Source organism: Pezoporus flaviventris, unplaced genomic scaffold, assembly GCF_033815535.1.
Source record: "Pezoporus flaviventris isolate CSIRO_AGI_PZ_B2104156 unplaced genomic scaffold, CSIRO_AGI_Pfla_v1 ptg000059l, whole genome shotgun sequence".
Taxonomy (NCBI): domain Eukaryota; kingdom Metazoa; phylum Chordata; class Aves; order Psittaciformes; family Psittacidae; genus Pezoporus; species Pezoporus flaviventris.
This window is the reverse complement of record NW_026892607.1, coordinates 3,639,113-3,666,937: the sequence shown is the minus strand read 5'-3', so window position 1 is coordinate 3,666,937 and position 27,825 is coordinate 3,639,113. Positions and strand designations below refer to the sequence as shown.

Below are 27,825 nucleotides of genomic sequence, written 5' to 3'. Positions count from 1 at the left end.
CATCCTCCACATTGCGCCTGACCATTTTCTATTCTAGAAATGTTTATAAATTATGCTAAATTTTTAAACTTTTGATACAGGTGATGATTTTGAGGTGATGTTAATTTGTACTGCGCTGTGATCCAATTGAAAAGAGAACTGTTTATTCATGTTCCAGTAACACTGGTGCTACTGATACTGTCTGTTACTCTGCTGCAGAGCATCCACATGTATTTCTCCCAAACACCGGCTTGTAAAACCACGGAAAAGGCTGTTTAAGGAGCGGGACGGAGGTCACTGTCTCGTTGATGTGATTGTTAAATTGTCACCTTGACAAAACCAAACTGACAAGAGCACGACAGTTTGAGCTCTAAACGCTGTTGCTTCTGCTGTGGAGAAACGGGCCTGCGCTGCTGCAGTACCTTTGCTGACAGGAGCGTGTCCCTTTGTTGTTCACTGTTCTCAGCTCTTGGGGATTGTTCTAATAAAGGTTTGGATACAAACACGCGTCCCTCTGTGCTGCCGGGGACCCGCGGGCGGGCGCTGCCGGGGACCGGGCTGGAGGCGGAGGGGCCGGGGCGGGCGCGGATCAGGTCGGTAGAGCCGGGCCGGGCGGTTCAGTGCCGCTGCCCGTGCCCGCAGCGAAGGCCCCGCTCTGCGGGTGTGGGAACGGGGCTGGGGTTAGGGTTAGGGGGAGGGTTAGGGTTAGGGTTAGGGGGAGGGCTCTGCTCGGTCCGGGTCGTTACGGGGCTGCCGGGGTCTGTTTGAGCCGTGCAGTAGCAGAACACGGCGGAGGGCGGGAGCCCCTTCTGGGACCTCCTGGCGCCAGAGCAGGGGCGTTTTGAATGAGCCGCAGAGCCCCGGCCTGGTTTGGGTTGAAGGGACCTTGAAGTTCCTCCAGCTTCAAGCCCTGCCGCGGGCAGGGACCCATTCCACTGGAGCGGCTTGCTCCAAGCCCCTGTGTCCAACCTGGCCATAGAAATCTCTTTTTGGGTTTAGGAAACTCACCCCTTTCCCCCTTGTGTTCGTGTGAGCGTAACAGAACTGCTGTTACACACCACGGGCTGACTTCACATGCTTCTCTGGCAGGGGACGTGCTGCTGGTGGTGTTGCCATCACAGATGGAGCTGTAGAAGGCTGGAGGCCAGGTCCTTCTGTAACAAGTAGGGAAATAAAAGCAGGAGCTGCCTGCAGCATGTGGGTCTGGCAGATGGAGAAAACCCACACCGAACCAACAACCCCCAGAACCCCAAAACCAAACAACAGCCACCAACCAAACCCAGTGCAAAAGCTTCTCAGCGGGGAGATCCATCTCTGCAAAGGGAGCACCAGGGCAGTTATCTGGAGCCAGGACAGAGGCAGTATTTGGGCTGGAGGTCAACAGCTAAGGCATGCGGTGTAAGTTGTTGAATGTGTGGGAGCCCTGCCTGAGGGGATGCTCCTGGCATCCGGCAGTGGTTGCAGTGAAACCTGCAGGTAATGTTCTTGTCCCAGCACAGAAAGGCTGATGCTGCCGCTGCCGCTGTCAGCTGGGCAAAACGGCTCAGCCTGGAGGGTTTAGATGCGGGCAAGGCTGGTCCAGGCTGAACACTGGAAGGTGGACGGTAATTGGCATCTTCAGAGGGATACTGGCTTTGTTTTACAGTGAGGCTGATGGAGGCCATGCCACCAGGAAGAGGCAGAAGTCTGGCAGAGAGCAGATGCTTGGAAGAGCTAAAAGGTGCTGCAGTTCTACAGCACATTTCATGAAAGCACTTCTTTCTTCTTCCTTTCTTTTCACATTTGATCAGACACAGATTTGGCCGATGCCGCCTGCGTGCTTTTGTTCTGTAGAGCACCACTGGAAAGCTCAGTCCTGACCATGACAATAAGCAACAATAATAGCAAAGCACTGCTCATGTTAAAGCACAGCATCAGGGGTTGAATTCAGGGGATGATGTGAGGCCTTTCCAAATCTCTCATTGTGTACCCAGATACTGGAAGAGACATTTGTAATATAGAAGTTATTGTTAGGGGATTTTGGAGCATAGAGAACCTTTACCATGTGTCTCATATGTACATAGTTATTTTAATTAAATGTGGATTATTTTTTTAAGCTACATCAGTATCTGCTCTTAACACACATGGCCTGTTGGAACTGACTGCCGCTATTCATTATATTGTTCTTCAGAACGTCAGGCTTACTAGCAAAATTCCTTTCTTGCCTCCTTTTAAGTATGTTTTCAGACTGATGTGTTTTATATCTCACATGGTTTTCCTGCCATTCCTATTACTTTTAAATCTAACACTTGGCTGCATGCCATAGAACCTTTAATCCAGCCCCAGATGAGTTCTGGGGAGGAGAGGACACCTTGCATCCCACATGGTGCTGCAGTGGTGCTGGGACAGAGCAGTGGTGTGCCCTGTCTGAAGAAGGAGGCTATGAGGTAACTGATCTGCACTAGTGAAACAGACCCTGGCCGTAAATACAGGATGAAGATGTTTCTGCCTGTGTGTGCGGGTTTGACGTGTACTGCTGGCTGTGTCCTTGCTGCTTCACTTTGCAGATGAACGTTGCTGTTGGTGCATTCTCTCCTGGGACCTGGCATGCTGCTCTGCAGATCCGCACATCTGCAGATGGCTTGGGGAGGGAAAGGAAGGGATTGTTTTATACAGAGCTTCAGAATGCAGTTTCTGGTTGCCATCACTTTCAACACATCTGACCGACTCAATTTCCTGTCTTGAATCAACTTTCATTTCATTAAGTCCCAAGTTTTCATTTCTGTTGGTTGTCTGGGCGAGATATTTTCATTCTGGAGCCTGAAAGAGCCCAAGTTTGGAAAGGAATCAGTGTAGTCTCAGGAGAAGGCTGCGTGCTCACATGCTTAATCTGCTCCAAATGATCATGTCAAAAGTGGGGTTTGCAGTTTGGTTTTATTTCTTTTCTTTGTTTCTTTAGTTTGTGCAGTTCCAGTTCCTTGCAGCAATACAAAGTGCTTGAAGAGCACCATCCCACTGGTATGGTTAACTCATGGTTAATCACAGTCTAACACTCAGCTGTAGTGGTTTGGGGTCACTGGAGCTTTAACAAGTCAATGTTATATGTTTGACTTTAATATTTAGTGGCTTTTGTGTCCAGTGGTGGCCACTCTTCCTGAACTGATGTCATGACCAGAAACATGTAACTCAATGTGCAGAATGTTTTAGCATCCTTGCCCACTGCCAAGGTGCCTGTACAAATTCCTGCGGAGACACTGAAGATCAGGATGTGTATTGAATGGTAACGCTTCTCTGAGTTAAACTGTGCATAACATACATGCACGTGTTGTTTTGTGTTTTAAAATCGTATTTGGGGTAAGTGCCATGTATCCATGGATCCATGTCACAGGAATTTCTGCTGATTGTTTCTGAAAGTAGTAAAAAAGGTGGTTGTCAGTTGTTCCCGCGTTCAGTGAATTACAGTTCACATCCTATTTGAATGATACTTTTACAGTTAGCTGTCTCAGATAACCTGCTAGCTCCCATAAAAACCCAAGCATTCCCTTGTGTGATTTTTCTCTGTGGAGTAGCTGTCTTTCAAATGCAATACCTCATTTTTAAGACAAGGAAATGTGTAACTTTTATCTGCCAGTGCCCTGTTACTTGTTCTAAGTTCCCTGTGTTCCAGCAATGAACTTTATTTGCAGGAGGTCCGGATCAGGAGACAGCCTTCTCCCGTGAGGTCAGCTTGGGATGGCCGCTGTTGTAGGATATCACTGGGGGGCAGGAGGGCTTTAAGAGATAATCCCAAAGGGGAACCCCGCAGGCCAGGAATGTTGGGGAGAGCTGACGCAGAGCCGTGTGTGCCCAGCAGGGTGAAGCTGGCGGTGAGCAGGGTGCGGAGGGTTGTGCGAGGGGAGGAATGTGCAGTTCTCAGGCAGAGCAGGAAGGCGCGAGGTCTTTTCACAGGATTTCTGTTCATTTGCTGCTTGTTTGTGTGGGGAAAAGAGAAATTCGCGAGAGCAGAAGAGCAAAGATGAGCACTGGAAGGGAGACAAATGATGGATGGAGAGTCAAACGCTTGATTGTGGTGAGGCCACCGGTGCTGCTGCCCCTGGTGATGATGAGATGCTGTAGAGCTCATGGGTCTCACATCACACTTCAAGAGTCAGTTCTTACTGCATTGTTCTATTTTTTAACCTAAGGGCTGCACAGCTATGGGGAACAGATGAAGTGAGCACGCTTTAAAGCACAAACCAAATGGAAAGAGAAAACTCACACATATAAAACGCTTTTTAAAGCATTTTTTGAAGAAAGACTGGTCTGAGCTATACCCTGAATTATTTTTTTCCCTGATGATAGATTTTACAATGGTCAATACCTGTTTGCTGGTACATCCTGGTACAGTCCCTTCTGAGGGTGTAAATACCCTCTTACAACAGTGATATGTTGATTAGCTTTTTGTCATCTTAATGTCTGCATGAATAATTGCTTCCACATAAGAACATTATGTACTGAGATCAGAGCAGTCACCATGGAGCGCAGCTGTGCTGGAGCAGGTAGCACAACACAAAGAGGCAAAGTCTTTGTTCTGTTGGGTGCTTCAAAAGCAAGTTCCCAGAAGTTGCTTCTTTGCACACAGAGAAGTCACCAAAACCTTCTGCAAATTTCTATTAATATAAAATGGGAAAGAAAATGAATGGGAGCAGGAAAATGTGCATCTTTATAGAGCAGTGTTTAAAGTGGACTTTGTGGGATTTGGAGGGGAGACCTTTTTCTTGCAGAAGTAGTACTGTCTCCTCATTTGATTTGTTCTGGTTTGAGCCACTTTATCAAGGTTGCTCTCTACAGATTTTTTTTTTCCCACTGCTTGCTTTGCTGAGTTCAGGCCTTTCAAACTGAGAGAGCAGAACACTCGCTGACCAGGATACTTGCAGAGGAAGACCAGGGGATGTGACTGGTCTGCAGGCAGTGCCTGACATAGCTTAGGGAGTATTATTTTTCTCCCCCAGCCCTGGTCCTCCTCCTGAAGTAAGCTGCAATTTTCTCATGCTGGAAGTACCTCTCATATCAGTAGACTGACTGTGGGTGTCCTCATCAGGTTGATCTAGAGTTTCTAATGAGAAGGGAGGGAGAGACAGTCTGTGATGCTCCAGCAGCCTGGTGAGAGAAAACTGCTAAAGCTGAGACAACTTCTGTTGTGTCCCCTCATTTGATGACAGTGAGACAGCAGGTCAGGCGTCAGCACTGATTCTAAAATCACTGTCATATCTTTCATCTCAGGGGAGTATATTTGGAAAATAGAGGGCACAGTGCGCAGACTTATGTTGCTAGCAAAAAACCTAACTGCCAGACACTTCATCCCTCAAATCCAGGATGTTCTGAATAGACAAAGAATGGATTTTTGTTCTTGAGCCAGTTTACACTTGAAACCCCCTGACCTTACAACCTTTACTGCTCCTCAGAAGCTGTATGGCTGGGCTGGACTCGCAGGCACGTTAACAAATATGTGGTCTCCTTGATGCACCTCTGGGGAAGAGCACGTATTGTGCTTCCAGATGATGTCCTTACACACCGAGCTCTGTTTGTAAAATGCTTAGAAACTATATGGACACTATTGGAGTAGCTTAGATCAAAGAATTAAGCCCTTGAGCTTCTAAGCATGAGTTCAGAAAGAGAGTTACTGCCTTTGTTGTGAACACTGGTGTTCTGGATGCCTGTGGTTTTGTAACAATGCCTTAAAAAGCATGAGAGAATTAAGCACAGTCTCAGGAGGGATATCCAACACTTATCTCAAACAGCGAAGATGTCACATACCTTCTTAATGTCCCTGCTGAACTGTCAAAATACCAACTTGGAAAAAACACATCCAGGTAAAGGTGGCTGCATCGGCATCCTGGCTGGGCTAAGAAACAGCAGAGCAGTGTGGGACCACCTGTGTGCCCATCAACAGAACCATGCTCTGTTTACCTTACACTTCATTCTGCCTGTGTAGGAGAAGAGGAAAACTCTTTTCTTAGCTGCGCTAGGCATTAGGTATGGAACAACAATACTCAATGACATCTTCATGCAGGAGAGTTTGGATTTGTAGCTCTGAAAAAGCTGGGATTCGTATGTTCTGTAATCACCTCGTATTCTAGCTTACCATAATAATTTTTTGTCCGTAAGAAGGCTGAATGCTGCAGCAGAGCAGTGTAATGCAAAGTTAGCTCCTTTTTAGCATTGCTAAAGGTCTGTTGTGTGCTGACAGAGCAGGAAGTGTCCCAGTACCTCTGCCTGGTGGCAGTACAGCTCAGTGGGAATTGCTGTCAGCTGGAGAAGCCTCCTGTATGACTGCAGCAGCCGTGGTGCTTCAGCTTAGTGCATGAGAGCAAATTCTTGGTAGTCCAGAAGCAAGGTATTGAGGCAGCTGTGTCATAAACAGCAAATATAGTAAAACCGAGTGTTACATGTAGATAAAACTATTGGAAAAGCCAAATGAAGCCACGGAAGAGCCTTTTTGCAAGAGATCAGTCCAGAGGCTAAATGGTTTCACTCTGTGTTGCTGCTGGCATCCATTCACATCGAGAGTCACCAGTGCTGGATTGTCATTACAGCACAACTGTATTGGGTTGCATCAAAATGCTCCTGCACCTAGAAATATCAAACAGACTGTACATTCTGGGTCAGAGCAGTTTCCTGGACTGCTAGTTGGTTAGAGGACACGCTGATAAACCAGCTCAGTTCCTCTACTTGCCTTGGAAGGATCTCTGTTTGAGTCAAACCAGCCATCCAGAAACTGAGAGCAAAGCACCGTATCTCTTTCTACACCTAAAAATGAGCAGGGATATATTTATTTCAGCTGGTTCCTTGGGAATACTTACTTTGCTCTTCGCAGGAAGGAGCTGCAGAAGGGGAACATGAAGGAGAGAATGCCATGGAGGAGGATGCACTTGTACCAGGTAAATTTGGTGTAGCTGACCAGGGAAGACGTTACACATTGAAAAGGCTCCACTGCTAAGATATTAATTTTATTTTATGTTTCAATTCCTTGGCATCCATTTCATAGAAGAGCAGATTTTAAACTGTTTGGTTCTGGGAGTTTAAGTTTGCCTAAATCAGGATCAAGGATGGAATATAAAACCGCCAGCCCTAAAGAGTATGAGAAAGACCAAGTGTTGACAATGAGCCAGGTGGGGATAACGCTGGATGCCAGGGTGGAGAACAAATGCAGATCAACATTAAGGTTATTTTTTTCTTTTGGAGGCTGCTCATGATGTGTAATTTCTTTAAAACAGAATGCAAAAAACATTTGGTAGGGGGTTATTTTAGCATATATGGAAGAGCTAAGAATGACTCAGTAAGTCTTTTCTTTGGACTTCATTTTATACAGTAAACTCCCACTGGAGAGAAAACCAACTCTCATACATTTGTGTTAAAGTTATTACCTTTTTTTAAATTTTATTTTATTTTTATTTAATTACTATTACCAGACCGACTGGGAAAAAAATCTGTAAATAATCTTAAAGCAATGGTCTTGTGAGAAATGGACCTCCAGAGTTTGGGATTGTGTTGTTCTAAGTGACAATCCCAAACGCACCCGCTTTTCCAGATTTAGGTAGTTGGTGAAAGCACACAGTAAGTACCTGCAGCATTCCTGTTTCTTTTAACCACGAGGGACAGAGAGGCTGCATGAATGGACCTGGCTCCGAACACGTTCTGGAGTCAGCGTTTCTTAACAGGGTGAGCATTAGTTACATCCTTACCTATAACTGAATCCTCTTACACCTTAAAGGAAAAACTATTCTGCTCAAAACCAGGGCAGCTACATAGGACAACAGGAGGTTACTCTGAAATGGATGTTAGAATTGCATTCCATTACTGTGCATTAAAACCAGGTAAAAAGTACTGCAGTAGGTACCCACTACCGTACCTTGTTCTCTCATGTTCTACCCAAGAACACGTGAAAAAGGGTTATCGGATCGGTATGTTTTCATTTTTAAAAGAAACAGGAGAGTTACAGTGTGCAAACATACACTCCAGTGTAACTCGATTGATAAACAGCTTAGAGGCAGCCCGTGCTTTGTTACTGATTTGTACTATCTTTTTCTGTCCCTAGATGTCCCTGTGCTGGAGGCTCAGCCGCACAGACCTGAGCTGGGTTTTCTGGATGAACTCCACCGGTTCAGCAGTTTTCTGCTCTTCGTTTAAGCTAATGATAACTTTTGTTCCATTTTTTGAGAACTCGTGCTTGTCGCGCTGGTAGGGACTCTTGTGGCAACTCTGAGGGCTTCGGTTTCCATTGTAGAATGAGTCGGAGTTCAGAGTCAGCTGCCAACAACAGCAATGCGCAGAATGCAGTTGGCAGAGGTTAAATATTTGGACTTGCAAATGTTTCTCTGCTGCAGGCGCACACACTTTTCTCAGGAGCTGTCTAGGGAGTACGTGTGGAGGAGCTGCATGTTTGGAGTTCAAATGTGTGTTGCTGTAATGGTGAAAGCTACGGTGAAATCAGTGGTACAGAATCCAGTAAACCATTAGCCAGGGCTGGTTACGGGCGCTTCTGCACAGGGCCAGCAGAGTGGTGGCCTTTGTGGATCTTCTAACTTGGTATTCATGTCACTAGCGAAGAATGGGGGTGACCACCTCAGGGATTACAGCAGGTCACAGGTGGCTGGACAAAAAGCAGGAAGCAGAAGGCTTGCAACTTCCACTTTAATAATACATCCATCCATCATAAACCAGCTGCCGTTCTGAACTAAAGAGAATCAAGTTTATCTGTTGGAGACTAGTGCGACTTCTGAATAAGTAATGATTTTAAATGCAACTTAATTTAAAAGCAAGACAAGAAAAAGGGGGACAAAAGCACAGATTCTTGTGTCAAATATTTCTGGAAATAGCATCTTTTATGAAGAGGCCGACCCTTGTACATCTATGTGACTACCCATCCTTTTTACATCACTAACCGTGCATGTCCTAAGGAGGGGTGTATTGCAAGATGGAAACACAGGGTTCAAGAAGGCAATGCCATATATCAGAGCTGAGCTGTAAAATTTCATAGGAGGGGCAGGGGGAAAGACAAGAGTCATCAGTCTCTTCAGAAATGAAAGCTATTTGTGACAGTTATCTGTACTTATAAAAAAGAATTAATAAAGGTGGAAGTACAATAAGACCAACTTGCCTAAACTTTAAGCAACTCTTCAACTCTATATGTAGTCATAGAAGGGATGCAGAAAGTAGTTACGGTTACTATAATGCAAATGTAGAAAACAGCTTCTGGCCAAAAAGCAAACTCATGACATCAGGCAGCATTAGCAAATGTCAGCAAGGGCAATGTGTACATCTATTAATAAATCTAACCAGGAGTGATGCTAGTGCTGGCCTGTTACTCAGAGTCAGAATTATAGCCAGGGAACACCACAAGTCCAGACCAGACCCTCACCTGTGTCAGTTTTGACCAAAAAAACCCAGACAAACAGAAAAGGAAATCTCTGGTCAGGTCCAATCCGATTGTCTCCTTGGAGAACTGAACCAGGCAGCAACCTCCCCACATCATTAACTCTTATTTTTGAGGGACACCAGGATAGATGCTGTAGGAATAGATTGCTTCTTCACTTTGCAAACTGATGTACTAGCAGCTTCTCATAATAAACAGAGATCCTTTAGAAGCTCTGTGGAGCATGCGCTAGGCAGGACACTTTTCATCTCTGTTTCTACCTCCTCCTCCAGCAGGTTGAATATAATACATTTTAAGTTTTATTTTACAGTGCAATTACTTGTTCCAACACATTACATGAGCCAGCCCCAACTTGCATTGGTTAGGTCAGGGAAGGAAGGGGAAGAGGAGTGGAAGTTGATAGCCAGCCTCCTCAGAGGTCTTTTGAGACACAACTGTAACTTTTATAGTGATATTTCTTCCTTTGATGACCTCTTGATGCAAAATATGTTTTGGATCTTTAGTTCCATTTTGGATTTCTTAAGATATGTAGCATTGAAACTATTAGCAAGTGTCATATGATCATCCTATAATGTAGGCTAAACACTTTGGCATCAGAGAACATATTACAAAGTTCTCTGCAAAAGCATCTACAGAGCACTAGGCAGAGCTCCATATATTTCTCTGTACAAGATCCCTTAAGCAAGATGTTAAGATGCATTATTTCATACATCAATTTGAAATTGAACCTGTGCAGTCTAAAAGGCACTGACTGAGCATACTGCATATTCCTGCTGGAACTATAGCTTCATTCTCTTTCTGTGAAGAGAGCCCACTCATTTCCTCAGCACTGCAGTATCCAAGTTAGGCTTTAAACAGCAACAACAAGACCAGATCCTCCAATGGAGCTTCCTATTTTCTACTCTACACTTACAAATAGCTGCTCAGTCTTTCGTAGCAGCAAATGAATTCTCCTGCTTCCTATTTTCATAGGGAAATGGGAAAATTGCTCCCTATTTACCTTAATCCTGCACTGAACAGAAGAGGGTTTCATAAATAAGACCAGACTTACTTTGTTTCAGGCTACTTAAAGCTGCTTAGTCCCCTAGAGTGACTAATCACTTTTCTTTAAAGGGGACTTGACACAAGGCAGGTTGCATTTTAAATTACCAAAATTAGCATTATTTAGCATTTAAGTGGTAAAACTTCAGCAGTAAGGTTGTCCTACTTGTATAACAGACCCAACAAATGGACAAAAACCAGTCTGTCTGCTGATACACATGCAGTTTTGTACCATACAGCTGCACGGAGCTAGCTTAGGTACTGAAAACAGCATACTGGATCCAGCATCCCACACAGAGTATTGCGCTAAGAAGTTGTTATGTACATTAGAATAAAATGCAAAGACAGTCAAGTTCCACAGCACCCTGTCTGTGGTGTTCTGCGAAACAACTGTGGCAGGATAATATCAGCCTAAACAAACCACTGTGTCAGTGCAAATACACTGCTTTTGCTAACTCAGATTAGCTCAGACATCTGCGAGCAGCACTTGAAACAGTGCCAACGTTTAAGTTATGGAACTTAAATAACTGTGAGCTTGAAGTTATGCTCTCAGAAGCCCTTATCCTTCCGTGGTGGCAGGGAGACTACTGCCATTTCCACATTGAAATGGTTTCACCAGGACAGTTAAGTTTCACAGAATAGAGACACTAACTCATAGCTCGGAGAGCATAACAGGACATGGACACACACACCTTCAAAGTACGATTTCCTTCTGAAGCAAGTAAACTTTAGGTGTGTAAATTTGATCTACCAGTCTTAAATCCTTGAAGGAAACTAGTCTGTGAAGACAAAAATCAGTGGAATTGCCAGTATGCACTAGCCTTTGTCCATGGAATCAGTGTACCAAAGCATGCTTTGCGATTGAGTCTTAGCACATGAACATTTAAAACACAGTAGACTTTCGTGCACTTGATTGATTCCAGCCTCTGTTCTATGCAGTTTGACACAGGTCAGTTCAAATACCAAACTAGAATTTGCTTTACAAATGCAGACTCTAAGTATTGCATATTATGTACACAGGAGAAAAGCACTGAAGAAAGCAGAAGGTGACGTAGTAAAGATTCACGGTTAAAGCAGAGGAGAATTCAGGTTCTCCACTTGCTGCCTTGAATCATAGTTAAATGTCCTATATACATCCATCCTATACATCCACCATTTCCCTCACCGTGCAGCTGCACACCTGCAGGAGCAGCACTGGTTTCTGTATACTTACTTGAAAGATGTGTCTGGGGGTGTTTCAAGACCCATCTAAGCCCATTTAAAAAAAAAGGGATTTTTAAATCCCATTGGGACAGATATGAACACTCCTGAAAATCCAGTGTAGTGCACCTAAAGCGTACCAGGGACCTTCTCTTTAAATGGAAGATTCGAGTTCAGCACTTGGAGAGGACCCCGGCGAAGCCACGGACACACAGCACCACTCTTGCTTGGCATGCTACAGCAGAAACTTTATTCAGTTCATTTGGAAAATATTTGCAACCAAAATTTATTTTTGTAAACTCACAGAAATAAGCTTTAACATAGAGGCTGTTACAACTCAAATACAGGTAATACTTTCAGCAATAACTTACAGATACAAACTAATGATAAACTACAATTTCACAGAGAATTGTAAACATTTTGCACAATTGTCAGTCCTTTCTTTTAGGCAAGGTGCTCTTTTGATGGCAAATAAATTAACACACACATAACTAGAGTGGACTACTTCCAGACAATACAAAAAGGTGTTGAATAAGGCTTGTAAACAATGTAATAGTTATTTATGCAGAATCCATAAAAGTGTCTTGCAGGCTAAATATACTTACATACCTGGGCAGCAAAACTGATCTTGAAAATGCTTTAGATGTTAAATAAAAAGTGAACATTAATATCTTTCCAATGGTACTTTTAATACTCGATAAATGACTTAAGGTTACACCCTTAATAGTTTATATCCCTGACAGAAAGGAGTTAGGTGTGACTTAGTGGCAGTTGTGTCATTGAGTGGGGTAGTAGAGGCTGGAGTCCAAGAGCTGTCGGAGAGTGAGCTACAAAACCAGAAATATTTACTGGTCAGCTTCAGGGGAGGTACAAAAAGATCACAAGCAAGTAATTCCCATTGGGCACAGACAGTCCTCTGGTCCCAAGCACTGCAGTGTGCTCTCTGTGTCCCAGCCCCGCATCCACGCACAGCCGACCTTACACCCCTGCTCTGGAGGGAAATAAGCTCAGGCGACACGTGCAGCTCGGAGCCCAGTTCCCCCCAGACCTTCACAGTCCTTCCTAATCACAAATACAAGCCAAAGCTGTTGACTTGCTGGACCATAAGGACACGCAACAACTGAAACATACTTTTGACCTCTGGGTACCGCCTCCCCATGCATCACTGGGAGGGAAGCCAGAGTTTTTGGTGAAGCTGCTGGATTGAGTGTAACTACAGTCCTTGGGGTAAGAGCCAGGGAGTGGGTGGTCTTAAAATTACCTATTATTAGAAACTTGGCAGGGATGCTTAAGAAAAGTGTTTGGTCTCTTATTACTAATATTCATAGGCTGGAGGAAGCACAAGAAATGGTCTTCACACCCAGATCTTTAGCTCTGCTCTTACAGTGAAGGGCCACGGATCGAAGAGGGACACTTCTTAATGGAGTGTAGATACCAAGTAGTAATAACATATAGAATCATAGAATGGTTTGGGCTGGAATACGCCTTAAAGATAATCTGGTTCCCAACCCCTGCCATGGGCAGGGACATACTAGGAATTAAAAATCCTTCAAGTTTCCTTACTCAGTACCTGATAAACTGCTCTTGCTGGAGTCACTAATGATTTTACTTGGGTATGTGACGTTGCTGTACCTACCATCCATATAGCTGTGTAGAGCAGTTAACATCGTTCCATCCTGGGGTACGTATGCGGAATACGCCATTTCCTCTAACATGGGTGGAGACAGCCTGGAGGGCTGAACTGCTGTCACAGGAGCAGTAGATGAATGATTAGGACTAACGTGTTTCTTATGGCGTGCTCTGCAATTTTGAAACCACACCTGAAAAGGGGAAAAAATTTACATCATGTTGACAGATGGCATGCTGTTTCAACATTAGCATAATAAAAACACCAGAGTTCTAACTTCAGCTGAACTCAGTTAGTTAATCGGGTCTTTGGCATAACACTGACAGTCCAAATGAAGAAACATCCAGTCAAAGCCTGCAGGGTGCCTCAAATGAGCATGGTCAAACCAGGGAAGCTCCAGCAGTGACCAGCACCCCCAAAGGGCAGGCAGGGTGCAGGGCTGCACGGGGCACAGCCAGCGCTGTCCCTCAGCACATGGCTGACCATGCAGTGGCTGTTCACAGGATACGCTTTCCTCTTTGCATTGAAAAGTATACAAAATTCCTTTTTTTGCTGCCAGGTACCTTGTTTTTGGCAGCAAAACTGTCAATCTTCCAGGCCAGAACAAGCCGAGGGAACTGCAAACGTATTTTTATATAAACACATAAATGTTTAATTTATACAATATGAAAATTCATAGCTACGCTGAAAGAGCATGCTTATACTGTTTGCTGAGAGGCATCGTCAGCATAGATTCGAGGTTTGTCTTTCCCCCTGTTTTGGATGGCATGGGTGTATGCTTCAGCTTTGCTTTCTAGAACAGGTCACTCGATACCCACTTGCTCCCGAGTGCCATTTTCTCGGATTGAAGCTCTTAAGAACAGACTATTAAAGTAAAAAAAAATAAAATATCGGTATTTAGAAGACCTTAGTGCAATTTCTTTATCATTTAGGCTGAGAAGTTTCTTCCTGGAAGATTATTAATCCTCTACACAACATGCAAGAGGAATACAAGAAGTTTTCCAAATTCACGTTTATTCTAGACCTATTCCTGACCAAGGATGTTGTCCGACGTTATGTGAAAACTGCCAGATTAGGTCTTTTTCCATCTCAGAGTAACTACGTGGGGAAAGTTGTTATTGAGCATTTCCAAAGAATGAGTACCAGCCTTTGTCATTCAGCGTCTTAGCACGGTTACCTGTATAACACGCCTGCTCAAGCCTGTTCTTTCGGCCAGTTTCTGGAGTGTTTGTGCATCTGGATTGTTGTCCTGAGCAAACTGTGCTTGCATAACCTGAAACAGCAAGATAAGAGATGGCAGGTTTGTGTGCGCAGTACTGAGAGCAGCATTAGGGACTCCTCTAAGACCGAGGTCCTACTCCTTCCTTTAATCACTTCTCCCTGACAGTCCCAAATACATTAAGGAAAAAAAAACAATAGAAAATCCCCCCAATCCCTTTATTCTGCTCAACTGAGCTGCACCGTTTACCAGGAATGGAGTGAATTCTGCTTGGCAGTAGTGAAACATGCAGGGGGTGCTCAGTGAGGGTGGCATTAAAAGGACTGAGAGAAAATTCACTACAGAGAAATTTGAACGTCCCTGATAATGTCTATAGCTGCAGACCACAGCGCAAGGAAGGGATTTTGATTCACCTCTCTGAATGTGTCAGTCTCTGTCTGCATCTTGTGTTACACGGAACAGCTTAACCCTCTTTGCAGCTGCACAGAGGGTGGACTTGGAAGTTGCTTGTGCCTCCCTCACCTTTAACCAACCCAAGGAACGCAGTGGATCCCCCTCGCCTGCCCTGCGCTATGCGGCTGTTCGATTACACTTCTCTGTTACAGAAAGCTGCTGTCAACCCTTGGCGTTAGGATATGAATGACTTTTTTCTTAGGCAGTAGATGTCACCTTGGCCTCACCCTGAACAGTTTCAGTGCCTGGGAGAGGTAACTTTGTTTAAGGAAATAAGGCCCCATGGGTTTCTGAAAGGTATCTTCAGCAGCTCAGTAAACAGTAGCTTCTCATTTCTGGGTTTTGACCCTTGATAGTCTGCAAATCTCACCTGGCTGCTTCTTTGAAGATTCCAACTACTTCTCTCCATTTAGAAACACCAAAACTATTTACTTCCCTACGGCGCCATACAAAGATATAAAAAAGCATGGACGTCCTTTGGTACAAGTACTTCATGAGGTGTGTTACTACATGCTGCCACCCTGACAGTTGCTTATCCTTCCGATGCTTCCCTTGCTGGAAGTCTTATACCAGCATCAAAGTCAGGTACAGAGAGATGCACTGAGCAGACAGCAAGTGTCATTAAACAACAAGAGGCCTTGAGAACTCAAAAGAGCCGACGAAGTAGGTCAGAATCTCTTTTAAAAACAGGAAAAGGGAGAGAACATGGAAGTTTGAGTGACTGCAAATGGGAAGAAGCTCTGAAAATGGTTCCTATGCTGATGGCTGTGCCTATCTCCCCTTCAGCAACTGCTGGAAAAGAAAGTTTCCTTTTGCAGAGGTTCAAATTTGATGCCCAGACCCCTCATCAGGTATTGCCAACATGCTTGCTTGCAATAATTCTGTCTCCAGTCACGGCTGAAATGACAAAGCAAGCTTTGAACAGCCACATGCCATGTACTACAGCACCACTTAAATGCCTCACACCTCAACTTTAGTTTTTCTCAAGTGTTTTCACCACAAACAGAAGGAGGACAGGCAAACAAAACAGAGCTCAAACTGAGACAGTAGAAAACAAATGCCATAGCAGCCACATGTGACCAGAAATTCAGATGTGTTATAAGCTGAAAGCAGGGATGTGTAGCTGGGATTAGGTAGAGAACAGCTTCCTTCCCACTGCAGGCTGAAACCTCTAAATCTGGTCTCACCAGTACCCCTCTCATGGGGAGCTGGCTCTAGTCATGCTGGTTTTCCCTAGAAAGCTCATTTAAGTGAAGCGATGATCCAGAGGGTGAAATAACTCATGTCTGCAGCAGTCCAGAGCTAACTCCTGCCAAGGGAGCAACAAGACAAGAAGCCTTGAAAGCAGAGCATTACAACAAAATCCAGCCTTCCACCCTGTTAACATCCTGAAGTCATGCACAGAGCCCCTCCTCAGTACGGCTTTTTGCATTATAGAATTCTAAAAATATTTTGTCTTTATCATATGCAGCCACGTAAATGCCTGATCAAATAGATTTCATCAAGCAATCAAAACAGAACCACCTTTTTGTTTCCACTCTCCAGAATTACTGGCTGCCCCCAGGCAAATAAAAAGTTTGAAGAGTAACTATTTCATATTAAACTACTGAAGCTAACAAACAATTCCAGAAACATGCTGTGTCTTGATAGTTTATGAAAGAGTTTAAAGCATGCAAGTTCCACACCACACACACACACACACACCCCCCATATGCATCTGATTTCCTATCGGTTCAGCACCTATGTCCTGCAGAAACCTGAGCTACGCAAGCCCTTAGCACTGCCTCTACCTGGAGCTGATCTGCTGTGAAGCTGGTCCGAGCTCTTTTTGCTGGTTTTGGATGATTCACATCTTGTTCTGTTAGTAGTGCTCCTTCCACACTAATCCCATTACCTGGAACGTTAAAAGGAAAACACCACTGTCTGCTAAACGTTCAAAGCAATGTTATTTGTAACTCAGACTGTTCTGCAATGACAGCACTTGGCCAGCTGAATCTCAGCTTTAAAAAAGCCATATTCTGTTCAGAGTTAAATTGGTCTGGCACCATTACCCATTACAGCCCAAAGCACTCCCTTCCAAGTGAGGAAAGATCCAGCACGATACTTTATCGGGTAGATACACTCTTGCTTTCTTTTCCTTAGGATAGAAAACAAGTTACACAACTAACAAAAAAATAACAAATTTTAAAAAATTAAAACATCAAATAACTTGCACATTATTTTAATTCAAGAACCTGCGCTTCCAGCCTCAGCAAAGGCAGGTAATTACCTCTTCATAAGGAAGATGAAGTGAACCCCAACAGTTTAATTAAAGCTGAACCACAAACACAGTTCTTAACAAAAGCAGCATGTTACCATTTTCGACTTCTCTTTTCAGGTTGTCCAACATGCAGTCGTAATGTACTCTGCACAGGACTTTCTCCTCGACCAAAGCAAACTCCTCTCCTGTAGAAAGCTGCCTCTTGCAGGAGAAGCAGGCGAAGCACGCCAAGTGGTAGACATTCCCTTTAGCCCTGCGGACCCAGTCAGTAGCATGGATGTGCCTCCCGCAGCGGGAGCAGCGGGTCCCATACCGCCTGGAAAACAGAGGCCACCACAGGGTGAGGGCAAAGACACCGACTGTGCAGGCAGGAAGGATGCTCTGGGAGGACGACCTGGATGTGGCAGCACAGCTGAGACCCACAGTGGGCAGGCTGGCCACGAGGATGGGGGACACTGTAGTTGTGTCTTACCTGGGCAACAAAAGTAAATCCATGAGTTTGATCCGATTGCTTAAGGCAAGACCATACTGAACTACAGAAGTTAATATTTTCATGAGCCAAGAGGAGAACAGAACAATCATAAACTTTTACGTGAATTCACAACTCTTTGCCCTTCCTTTTGTAACTGCTCTTTTAAGAGCTGTGAGTGGAAGATGGAAGCAGCTGACACTGTGTTCAAAAGTCTCCCAATTATTCAAGTACATTTCACATTGCTCTAGTGGTAATCTGAATTGTTATATTTAGCTACACCATCCCTCACTAATCAGTCAGTCCCCTTCAGCGGAAGGGGGAAAACCAGTATCTTCACAGTTATTTCCTTAATTACCACCACATTATTATTTTCAAAGAAATTCAAATATCTGTAAGGATTTACATTACTACAGTAGATTATTTCTCTTTGAAGAGGAAACCATCAGCCAAGGGATGTTGATTATTTAGATAAGAATTTGTCCTTATGAGTCTGCAAAAATTCTCTTTGCCTTTCCAGTTGGCAGCATTCAGCCTGCCCCCTCCCTCTCCTTCAGTGGCAAAACTGACAAGCTGAACACAGTCCTTTCACCACACAGGTGAGGATCCCATAAACACATTGGTACCACTGATCACACCAAAATCAACAGCACTTTGTTTTGCTTTCTGGACTCAAGATTTTTGTATCGCAAGTACTTCCAATGCAACACAAATAAGTACTATCCTTCCTTACAGGATTAGACCTTAATTGTGAAGAACGCCTTATTTTCCAAATCAAATGGATCACAAAGGTATAACTGCTGAAAGCTCCTGTTAAAGATCATGGGATTTATTCTGGGTTGTTTTTGTAGTTTCAGGGGATTGCCTGAGTCTCATACCAGCGAAGTGCTAGTCTAGGCAGAATATCATCTCAGCTGTGCCTCATATTCTCCGTCAGTATTACCAAAGGATGATTCTTCACACACACAATAACTTTACAGTTTACTATGGCTTGAACTCCGATTCCCTGCCCATGACTGTACAAATGCAGTAGCTGTGCGTAACAGTGGATGGGTAGAGGGGGAGACTTCATAGGCCACTGCATTAGACAAACTTGGGGTCTCCCAGGTCCCTCTGCAAGGAATGACAGTTTAACTACTGAGAATAAACATAAAGGGCCAACCCAAAGGGCCTCAATGTGCGTTTTAGTTGCAGCTTAAGCTAAAAAATAATGAGCAAGCATAATGTGTTACCGAGTAAAATGATAATCCTGTGTGGCATACCTGAAATAGTCGAGTTTGCAGAAGATATCTTTATCTTTGATGTAGCAGCTCGTGTGCCTTCCTAGGGACGTCCTGCAGACGCTGCAGGAGAGGCAGCGCACATGCCAGCAAAGGTCATTCACCTGCAAAACAGAACAATCCCCTCCAGGTCGGTGCTGCCAACCTTGGGTTTCAGTGTCACAACCTGGTTTTCCACCTGTACTGACAAGGCCGAAACAGTCACATGTGCCATGAGTCACAGGACATTACTCTTCAATGCAAAGCATCTTCTTCATAGCAGAGTTTGTGCACTGAAGGGTAATTGATGTGATTGGGTATTCCGAATAAGCTTTCATGGTTTTGCAATTAAAAGCGACAGAAGAGAAAGCAAGAGATCAGAGTTCCACGAAGGCATTGTGTACCCAGTACTGCTTTCATAGCATTGGAGTAACAGAGCAACTCTTGGCCTCACATGACCTCAGGAAGGCAGTGAACTCACATACTTCTATTTTCCAGCCTGTCAAAGTCCTGCTGAACAAAGAGCAAACCTTGCAGAGGGATCTGAAACTTTAAAATACTAGTATTGAAGGGCAGTGTGTGTTTGGGGGCTAAGTCTGCCAAAGAGAAACGCACCACAGCCACATCTTCATTTGCCAGGTTTCTGTTAAAGCAAAGTAAGTAAACGAAGCTAGTCTCAAAATACCAGCAGATGCTTTAACAGCAAGTTCAACAGTTCTTTATCATCGATATCTACAGAACTGGACGCAGCCCTGGGAAGCAGCACGAGAATCAGCAGATGTGAAAGCTCACATTTATTTTTTTTTGGTAAATAAATTATGTGCATTTACTTTAATTTTTCTTTTCCCATGAAGAGAACTCTTGGTCCTGCAGACGCTGTGCTTCACACATCAGCTAAATAACTTAAATCATTTCAGAATCTGAGACTCCCAGTGACCACAGAAATTAAGTAACAGCCCTCTGGATAATCCGATTCTGCAAATTCTCTAAGCCAAACAATGACTAAGTCAGATTTATTTTTTTTATTTTCTGAGCCAATTTCTGGTCTCACACCAAACAGCCCATAGATTGCCTAGGGCAAAGCAGCAGATTTGAGATAATCCAGGATGTGCCTTTCATCAGACCCTGCCAGACAAATCACAGCGAAAGCTCGGCCCTGACTCCAGCACTTGCGCTGGAGTCGCTCGTTTCAGTCCTTCTCCAGGTTGTAACGTTATGTTTTGCAGTTGCCCAACGCTCTCCCTCACTGGCAACGTCTCCCCGTGTGCTGACAGATTTACACTGCGCTATAATGTGAAACTGTTGACAGCGGCTCTCACCAAACCCATCCTCCCAGAGGAGCTGCTCCGAGGCTGGCCCCTGGCAGCTTCACCAGCCAGGCCAGGCCTGCTCCCCCTTCGCATGCAGCGGCTCCAACCAGGACCGAGGGCCCATGCCAGGAACCCCAGTGCAGCACAAGACACCCAGGCACGGAGAACTCATCTCACTGCCTCTCCTCCGGAGGTCAGCACTCTTCTACAGAGCAGGACATCAGCTGTCCCCTCTGCCATCACCGTCTACATTCTCCCATTAATTTACAAAGTTGGAAGATGCACTCTGATGGTCAGCAGGAAACCACCAGCACCGACTGCTTTCCTTCTCTGCCCGTGGAAGCACTAACAGCTAGTTCAAACTTCAGGCTAAATCCTTTAGGCCTTTTGCTCCAAGCAACGTCTGCAGTTGTTCACTCAGGTGACATCAGACAGACAAACGAGCTCCTGGCATGTCACAGGAATGAAAAGGCTGGAACGGAGCTGGGGTGAGCTCCACTGCACCCCCCCCCCCCTTGCAGAGGTGGCTGGGATTGACCAAGAGGCACCAAGCAGTACCCCACACCTGCACCCACCGGGTTTTAAATGAGCACCAACCTGCATATGCCTTTCTTTGACCTCCCCACCCTAAGCAAAAGGGTCTAATAACAACATCGGGGTGTTTTCAACGGTGATAACGACTTTCAGTTTGCAAGATATACAACGGCTTTACTCAAGGCTGCACCTAATAGAACGAAGCGACTTCCAGCAGTTTGCCTGATCTCACTTTTGAAAATGAGATGGCAAAAATCCGATCCAGGATAATTTTAATGGCTGTAGAACAGGAGGAAAATAGCCCCCTCTCATCTACATTGACACAGCTTATTTAAAGTCACATGGTTTTGCTTGGTTTTAAATTATCTTAGTCCCGAATGCTAAGGCTGGCAAAATTACTCTGCAGTCACACAGCTTGCTTCCTTTTCACAGGAATTACTAAACTATCTTTTTACTTCTACGTTTCTCAACGGTCAGTCTGTTGGCCTGAGCTTCAGCACACCACACTGGCGAGTTTATTTTAGCTAATACCAAACAGGTCGCGCCGTCACCGCTTCACCAGGAGCGTTAAGGCACGGCCGGGAAGCGACCCCTGCTCTCACCCACCGCTTTTCTCCCCGCTCTCCCCTACGGCACGTCAAGAAAACACAGTCCCGCACCGAAGAACGTTACCCGAGGGCTGCGCAGAGACCTGGCTCTGCCCCAAAGCCCGAATCCCGCAGGCGGACGTGCGACCGGGCTCGCCGTCAGACCCTCTCCAGTGGAACGGGCCGTCCCAGGAGGGGAGAACAGCGAGGCCCGGCGGCACCGGGGCTCGGACCGCGGGCCGAGAGCAGGCAAACGTCCGCGGGGCTCCCGGGCCGGGCGGCGCCGTGCGAGCAGCAGGGCCGCCGGGTCACGTCGGTGAGGAAACGGTGTCAGAGCCGCCCGCTCAGCGCTTACCTTGAGCAGGTACTTGTCCACGATCTCCAGACCACAGCTGCTGCACACGCACTTGCTGGGGACACAGCCGGAGCCCGAGGCCATAGACTGCGGCGAGGAGGAGGGCGAGAGGGCGGTGGAGGAAGAGCAGGAGTCCTCGTCGGCCACTGCGGGGCTCGCCTGCGGAAAACCGCGGTCAGCGCCCAGGCGAGGCGGGAGCCCCGCGCCGGTACCTGCGGGGCCCCGCCGGGGTGGGAACGCGGTGGGAACCGGAGCTTCTCCGCGGGGCCATGGCCCCATCCCGGGCATCGGCCCCGCGCTCCCCTCGCACGGCACCACGCACCTTCTCCGCGGGGCCGCCGAGCGCGGGCAGGTCCTTGTCCTCCAGCCTGCAGACGAACATCGGGTCGCTCTTCCAATACATGGCACGGCCCTACCGCATTCCAGCCCCGCGGCGGCCCCGGGACCCCGCGCCCGGGCTCTGCTCTCAGCGCCTGCCGGAAAAAAAGTTTTGTTTCAAGGGGGAGGGCCCGGCGGCGCGGACCTGCCTGCTCTGGCCTCACCTCCTGCGCTAAACCCGCCTTCAGCGCGGCGGGACCACGCCGGCCTTCGGGCGGGGTGGGGGGCGGCGGCGGCAACGAAAAAACCCAGAGGACCCCCCCCCCAGCCCCCCTGTTTGCCTTCATCCTCTGCCACCGCTCCCCCCAAGCGCAGACTCGCGTTACAGCGCTCTAGCTAGCGGAGGAGGCTAACCCGGCGGGGGGCAGAGAGAGCGTCAACGGGAAAAGTTTTTCCATCTTGCAAAGCTCTAAAGCCCGAGCTTTTCCCGGTAGATTTAAACTTACATCTCCTAAACCTGCCGCCCGCGCCTCTCGGGTCCCTCCATAAAACCTCCCTCGTTACCCCAAACAGGGAGCACCTGAGTTGCAGGAGGCCGAGCTCACGCCCCAGGACCGCGGGTGTTGCTCGCCAACTCCCGCGCCCTCGGTCCCGCCGCGGACAGTAGGTGTCGGCAGCTCCCAGAGCACGGAACCGGCCCGTCGGCGGTCCTGGGCTTTGTACGTGACAAACCTTCCCCGCAGCCCCGCTCAGCCCGAGCACCGCTCCTGCTCTCGGGACGTGTCGGGAGAACAAAGCAGCCGCAGCCCTGCCGGGCGCAGGTGAGGTGAATAACGCGGTGTCTGCGTCTCGGCACGTATTTAACCAGCCAGGTGGCTTTAATTAAACTTGTGTTTCCATCTTCCCCCGTCTTTGTTTCAGCTCCGCCTGACGATCTATGGGAGACATGCTGCAGAGCCCCAGTAAGCAGAGAGACTTGCCGTGCGCTGAGATAGGTTTGGTGAAGGGGATTCCGCTGCTGGTAAGCGGAGTGAAAGGAGAAACCCCGTGTTCTTTCTTCCCCCCCCCCCCCCCCCCTCCCGGAGCTGTCTTTTCAAATCCTAGGGCACGATCATGTAGGACCGTAACTGAGTGGCTGTCCGGAATGTCCCCGTTTGTCCAGCACTAGAACCGACCTAATCCCGGACAGAATTCCCCTTTAATTTAGCCCTAATGTCCCCAACAGCAGCCGCTACAGCGAGGCGAGCAGCGGTTTGGGGTTTTTGATCGTGACAAGACTCAGAGCAGTGCGACCTGCACGGCCCGGCGGGGGAAGTGGGGCTGCGGCCGAGCACCGAGCGTTTGCCGGACTCCACCGCTCCCGCGCTGGCCCGGAGGCAGCTTTTGGGCTTCTCCACGTCCTGTCCTTTCCCCTTCCCCTCTTCCTCGACGGCAGCGCGGCCGGAGCAGCCCCGTGCCGCGACGTCCCGCAGATCCCCGGCCCGCCCGCCCCGCTGGGCTGCGCCCAGACGTAAACACCATCCGGGACACTAGCTCCCGGCCCGGTGCCGCGTCCAGCACGAAGCCCGCCGAGCTGCCCCGGCGCGACCGCCCGTCTTTGAGCACCGAGGTACGACACGGGAGCTACTGCCTGCCCCGGCGGCGGGCGGAAAACGAGCACCTGGGGGGAAGGTAGGGGAGAGGTCCGAAAGGTGCTGCCGAGAAGGGAACGGGCCAGACCCGCCGAGGAGAGCCCACGGTAAGCTCGGGGTGAGACTAGGCTGTTGCAGCAGCGTCGGGTTTCTTGGTCGTCGGCTCTTTTTCCACACTGTCAGCGAGAAGAGGGTGTCGGTGCGCACTACACGGAGGGGTGCGATTTAGATTCCTGTAAAATATCTCCCTGTCGGTGTGCGAACATCTTCGGTCTCGAAAAGTGGGAGCCGGCCCTGGCGGTCCACGCGTCGCTCCCCACGGAGGCTGCGAGCAAGTAGCGGTAGCTCATAAGCGGTGATGGGGGCCGGTCCGTGGTGCGCACCCCTTCGGAGACTGGCTCCGAGGCGTGTTCGTCCGGGGGGTGCTCGGAGCTGGTCAGACGACAGAGCCCGGTCACTGAAGCGGCCCAGAGCAGTTTCGCGAGAGGTGAGCAGTTTCGCAGAGCTTGTTGGAGGGAGCCGTTATTCCCTAAACAAGGTCAGAATAGCGATAGTACGTGCAGGGTGGACGTGGAAAGGGCATGGGCTTGGTTATCCGGGCTCCTCCCGTGCGTGATTTACCATCTCTCTCCAACGTCCGGTCTGAATTTCATCGTTTCACTTGCACATCCTCGATGTTTGTGTTTTTATTTAGGAGATGAAGACATGCAGGCTTTAGGGAGTTCCCGATTTCTGCGGTCTCTCCTCTCCCCGCGGCTCCGGTGCTGCTCCTGTCCCGCCGCTCCTCGCCTCGCGGTTCTCGGCATAAAGAGAAGGGAGGGGACGGGAACCTGCCGAGGGAGCAGGGAACTCCCGGACACTTCTGTCGAGGCTGGGAGCGGAGAGAGGGACTCCCGCGGGACCCGCCGACGGTGTAGGGGGGTGGGATAGACGGTACACTGCGGCTGGTTGTGGTTCCTCTCCCTCGCAAGTAATAAGGACGTGTGTGTGTGCATGTGGGAGTGCTAATGAGCTGGCACGTAGGAGAGGCAAATATCTGACGGTAAGGCGCGGCACGAAGGAAACGGTGGACTCGGACAGTGAGGGTTGCTTTAACGAGAGGGTGTTGGCCTGTGGACCGCTTCATCAGAGACCGCACCGCGAGTGCGTGCGGCCGATGCCCCTCTCTGGAGCTTGCTCTAATGAAACTGGTTCTCCCGTTAAAACAATCTGCTGTGAAATTAAAAACGGCACCGTGGTAAGCCCACGGAAACGAGCACTGGGCCGTGGTGAGTCGGGCCGCCGTCCCCGGCTGGTACCGTCGGACACGGCTGTAGCCGCCGTTCGCAGCCCCGTGGCCTTCCCTCCGCCGTGCCCTGCCCGGTGAGCCCTCTCCGCGACGCTCCTGGGGCCGTGATTTCGGCGGGACAATCCCCGCTGGTGTCCCAGTGCCCGCCTCGCCTTCCCCAGCCTCACCTCCGGCTCATCGGCCTCCGCGCTCCCCAGCGGGGCTGGGGCGAGGAAGGCTGCCCCGGCCCCCATCTTCCCCTTTGGGTAGCCGCGGGACCAGCAGCGGTCTGGCAGAAGCCGCGGAGCGGAGAGCAGGGTCCCGCAGCCGCTGCGGGATGGAGCTCGGCTCCCCGCCCCTGGCTTAGCAGCTTCGCCCGCGTACTGTGGTATTCGCACACCTGCCAGCATCCAGAGGTTTTCCAGCTGTGGACCGCAACGTCCCGGACGGGGCTGCGGATGGGTTGCGCTCGGTGCGCTGCGGCCGGCGGGTGAGGAGATCCCGCCAGCTCTCTCTGTGAGTCCGCATCCGCACCGGCTCCAGGGACTGGGGAAAGCGGCAGGGCCTGCGCTAGCCCCGACTCCGAGGTTAGGGGCTGATTTAACGAGTGAACGAACCCGTCTCTTACCAATGACTTGTTTTCCGAATCAGTGCAGCAAACTTTCCGCTGGCCAGGCTGTCTCCCGCCGGTTTAGGGGTCCGGGATCTCCCAAAGCTGCGCGCATGTGGCTTCTGTTGGTGGCTGGTCCAGTGAGGAGCTCCGTGTTGTTTAATTGGGGGTGACCGATCACTCAGAGGGAGAAATTTCTATTTCCTAACCGGATTCCCGAGCAGCGGTTCCCTCACCAGCAGCCAGAGCTCGAGGCGATTTGCCGTTTTCTTTTTCCCTTTTTTTTTTTTTCCCTACAGGAAAACCCCCGGGGCCTGTGGGGGGCGGGGAGCAGAGAACAAGAAGGGGGTTAGTGGGATGTAACCCTGCATCTTTTTAGAGCACTGGCCCCTTGCACTGCGGGAGAAAGTTCAGGAGTAATTTCGGCACCCCAGTGTGTAACTGCAATAATTTCGCATCATTTTCTCAGATCCACTTATTTCACCTCTCGGTCCCTGCACTAGGAGCAGACTATCCGGGTGAAGTCTCCGAGTGTTCGGTTTAAGCTGATGTGCTCCTGAGATCGCGGTGAACGCTTTACCTAGAAGTTGACTTTTTAAGACTCCGTGCTGGTTGTGTCTCGCCGTCATTCAGCCAGAGAAAGTGCTGGGGACGGAGGAAATTAAAGCAGCGATCGTATTATAAAAACCAGCATTTTGCCCTTAACGTTCTAGAGAGCAAACCCAAAATGGAAACCATCGTGAGTTGTTTATAAATACAGGGCTACAAAGCTCGCTGCATGTTTTCAGTTGTGAGGATGTTCTGTTCTCCGTGAGCACGGTAAAAGGGCCTGAAAGGTTCCCTTGAGCTATCGTATCTGCCCGCCTAATTCCTTTCACTTCTGTTTATGCGATGAATAAACACTGTTCTGGCAGGAGAGTGGGCCTGTCGGATGGAAACGTGTGTGCGGCAGGAGGAGGGGGCCCGATGGGGCCGCGGGAGCTCGGAAGGTTTTCAGCTCCGACGGGGACCGGGACCCCACTGGGGGGAAGTGCCGCGGGACCCACCGCCTCCCCTCCCGGGGGAAGCAGCCGGGCGGCTCCCCATGGAGCGATATCTGCACCCCACCCGCAGGCCGCCCGGCTGCCCCGGTCCCGCTCTGCCGGGGCAGGGCACCCCCGGCTGCCGGGCGCTCCGGCTTTTGCTGCGGCTCTCCCCGCAGGACGCGGCGAGGCCCGGAGGCCGCTCCGCTCCGGGACCCTGGGCAGGTGCTGTGGAAACCTCAACTCTCCCGGCTCCCCGCACAGAGCCTGCTTCGCGGGTATGGCCGCGGTCACCGTGCCCGCGGTGCTGCTCACACCCTCCGCGCCGCGCTGTCTGCCTGGCACCGGGAGCGGTTCGACGGGCGGCTCGGGCATCCACCGCCGGGGGCTGTGCCGGGGATCCCCCGCAGGCTCTACTCCGACCGGCGGGGTCTCGCACCGTTCCGACCGGCGGACGCCCTGCCCCTCGCCTCGCTGGTGATCCCCCGCCCCGGAGGGAGCGGGGTCCGAGCTGTCACCCGACCCGGGGCAAATGCAAATGACGGGCAGCAGACGGGCTCACTCCGGGCCGTGCCGCAGCTCCTGGGTTAGGGTCGCGCCTCCGAAAGCCCAGCACAACCCGCCTGGAGCAGGCGCAGGGAGTCACCTCTTCCGACGGATGCAAACTGCCCTCCACCCCCCAGCAGAGCAAATGCTTTTCAGAGAAAAGTCATATTCACTACCTGGAGATCAAATCCCGCCTCTTTCCACCGCCCGAGGCCACGCTCTGGGTGCAGGATCTGCTCCTCGGTCCTGTCTTCTCACACAGAAATCACGCACTGAGTCCACCTCAGCCTTTGAAACGCGCTTGCTTCGGCTTGAAATGTGTTCAGGGGTTTTTAAGTGGCCTTGTTGCTGTGTTTCAACCTCAGACACGTTCAGGGGACTTAAGTAGTGCTGAGCTCAGTGAAAATTGGGAATCGAGGAGGTGTGCAACCTCTGGCACTTGAATACCTCTGTCTCCCTAAGCACTAGTCACTGGTGAACGTTTTGGCTGTTACAGAGATAGGGATGACTTTGGCTGACGCTTCTCAGAGGCAGAGTGTGTGCTTCATCACATGCTCAGCGGTGGGACGTTCTTTTGGTGTAGCAGAAAGAGGACTGTTCTTTGCAGTGTGAATTAAAGGGCAGATTCAATCTGGTTTAAGACGTGAGCTTCCAAACACTTCCCCAGCTGATGAATGACTTTGCGTGCTGATGCCATGTTATGTGTGTTAAAATGAGAATGTCTGTTAAAACAGTGCTCCCTGC

At 48.9% G+C, this 27,825-nt stretch overlaps 1 protein-coding gene and 1 long non-coding RNA gene across 6 annotated transcripts; one reads left to right on the top strand and one right to left on the bottom strand.

The window, feature by feature from the left end:
* Positions 1 to 2,939: 2,939 nt before the first annotated feature.
* Positions 2,940 to 10,077, top strand: LOC133277683 (uncharacterized). The gene is made up of 4 exons (XR_009746277.1): positions 2,940 to 3,238; positions 6,815 to 6,878; positions 7,594 to 7,659; positions 8,036 to 10,077. It is a non-coding gene; the product is annotated as an uncharacterized LOC133277683 (long non-coding RNA).
* A 1,764-nt stretch (positions 10,078 to 11,841) lies between these two features.
* Positions 11,842 to 27,555, bottom strand: LHX8 (LIM homeobox 8). Of its 5 annotated transcripts, none has more exons than XM_061469791.1 (9): positions 27,258 to 27,555; positions 22,010 to 22,160; positions 21,688 to 21,846; positions 18,905 to 19,026; positions 17,269 to 17,489; positions 16,704 to 16,807; positions 14,419 to 14,514; positions 13,251 to 13,434; positions 11,842 to 12,441 (listed from the first exon to the last, which is right to left on the bottom strand). In XM_061469791.1, the coding sequence occupies exons 2-9, from the start codon at positions 22,088 to 22,090 to the stop codon at positions 12,365 to 12,367; spliced, it is 1,044 nt and encodes a 347-aa protein (XP_061325775.1). In that variant the 5' UTR covers positions 22,091 to 22,160; positions 27,258 to 27,555; the 3' UTR covers positions 11,842 to 12,364. The 5 variants fall into 5 exon arrangements, with proteins under 5 accessions (XP_061325775.1, XP_061325777.1, XP_061325772.1 ...); XM_061469793.1 differs by lacking the exon at positions 27,258 to 27,555 and adding an exon at positions 25,532 to 25,554; XM_061469788.1 differs by lacking the exon at positions 27,258 to 27,555 and adding an exon at positions 22,586 to 22,974.
* Positions 27,556 to 27,825: the final 270 nt, after the last annotated feature.

Bases quoted from the DNA above. Each gene is read 5' to 3' on its own strand.
- LHX8 (XM_061469791.1), bottom strand. From the start codon at position 22,090: ATGTATTGGAAGAGCGACCCGATGTTCGTCTGCAGGCTGGAGGACAAG. The intron at 16,808-17,268 runs GTAACATGCTGC...TTAACGTTCCAG, and splicing joins GAAAAGAGAAGTCGAAAATG to GTAATGGGATTAGTGTGGAA. The intron at 13,435-14,418 runs GTAACCGTGCTA...TCCCCTTTTCAG, and splicing joins TGAGCAGGCGTGTTATACAG to GTGTGGTTTCAAAATTGCAG.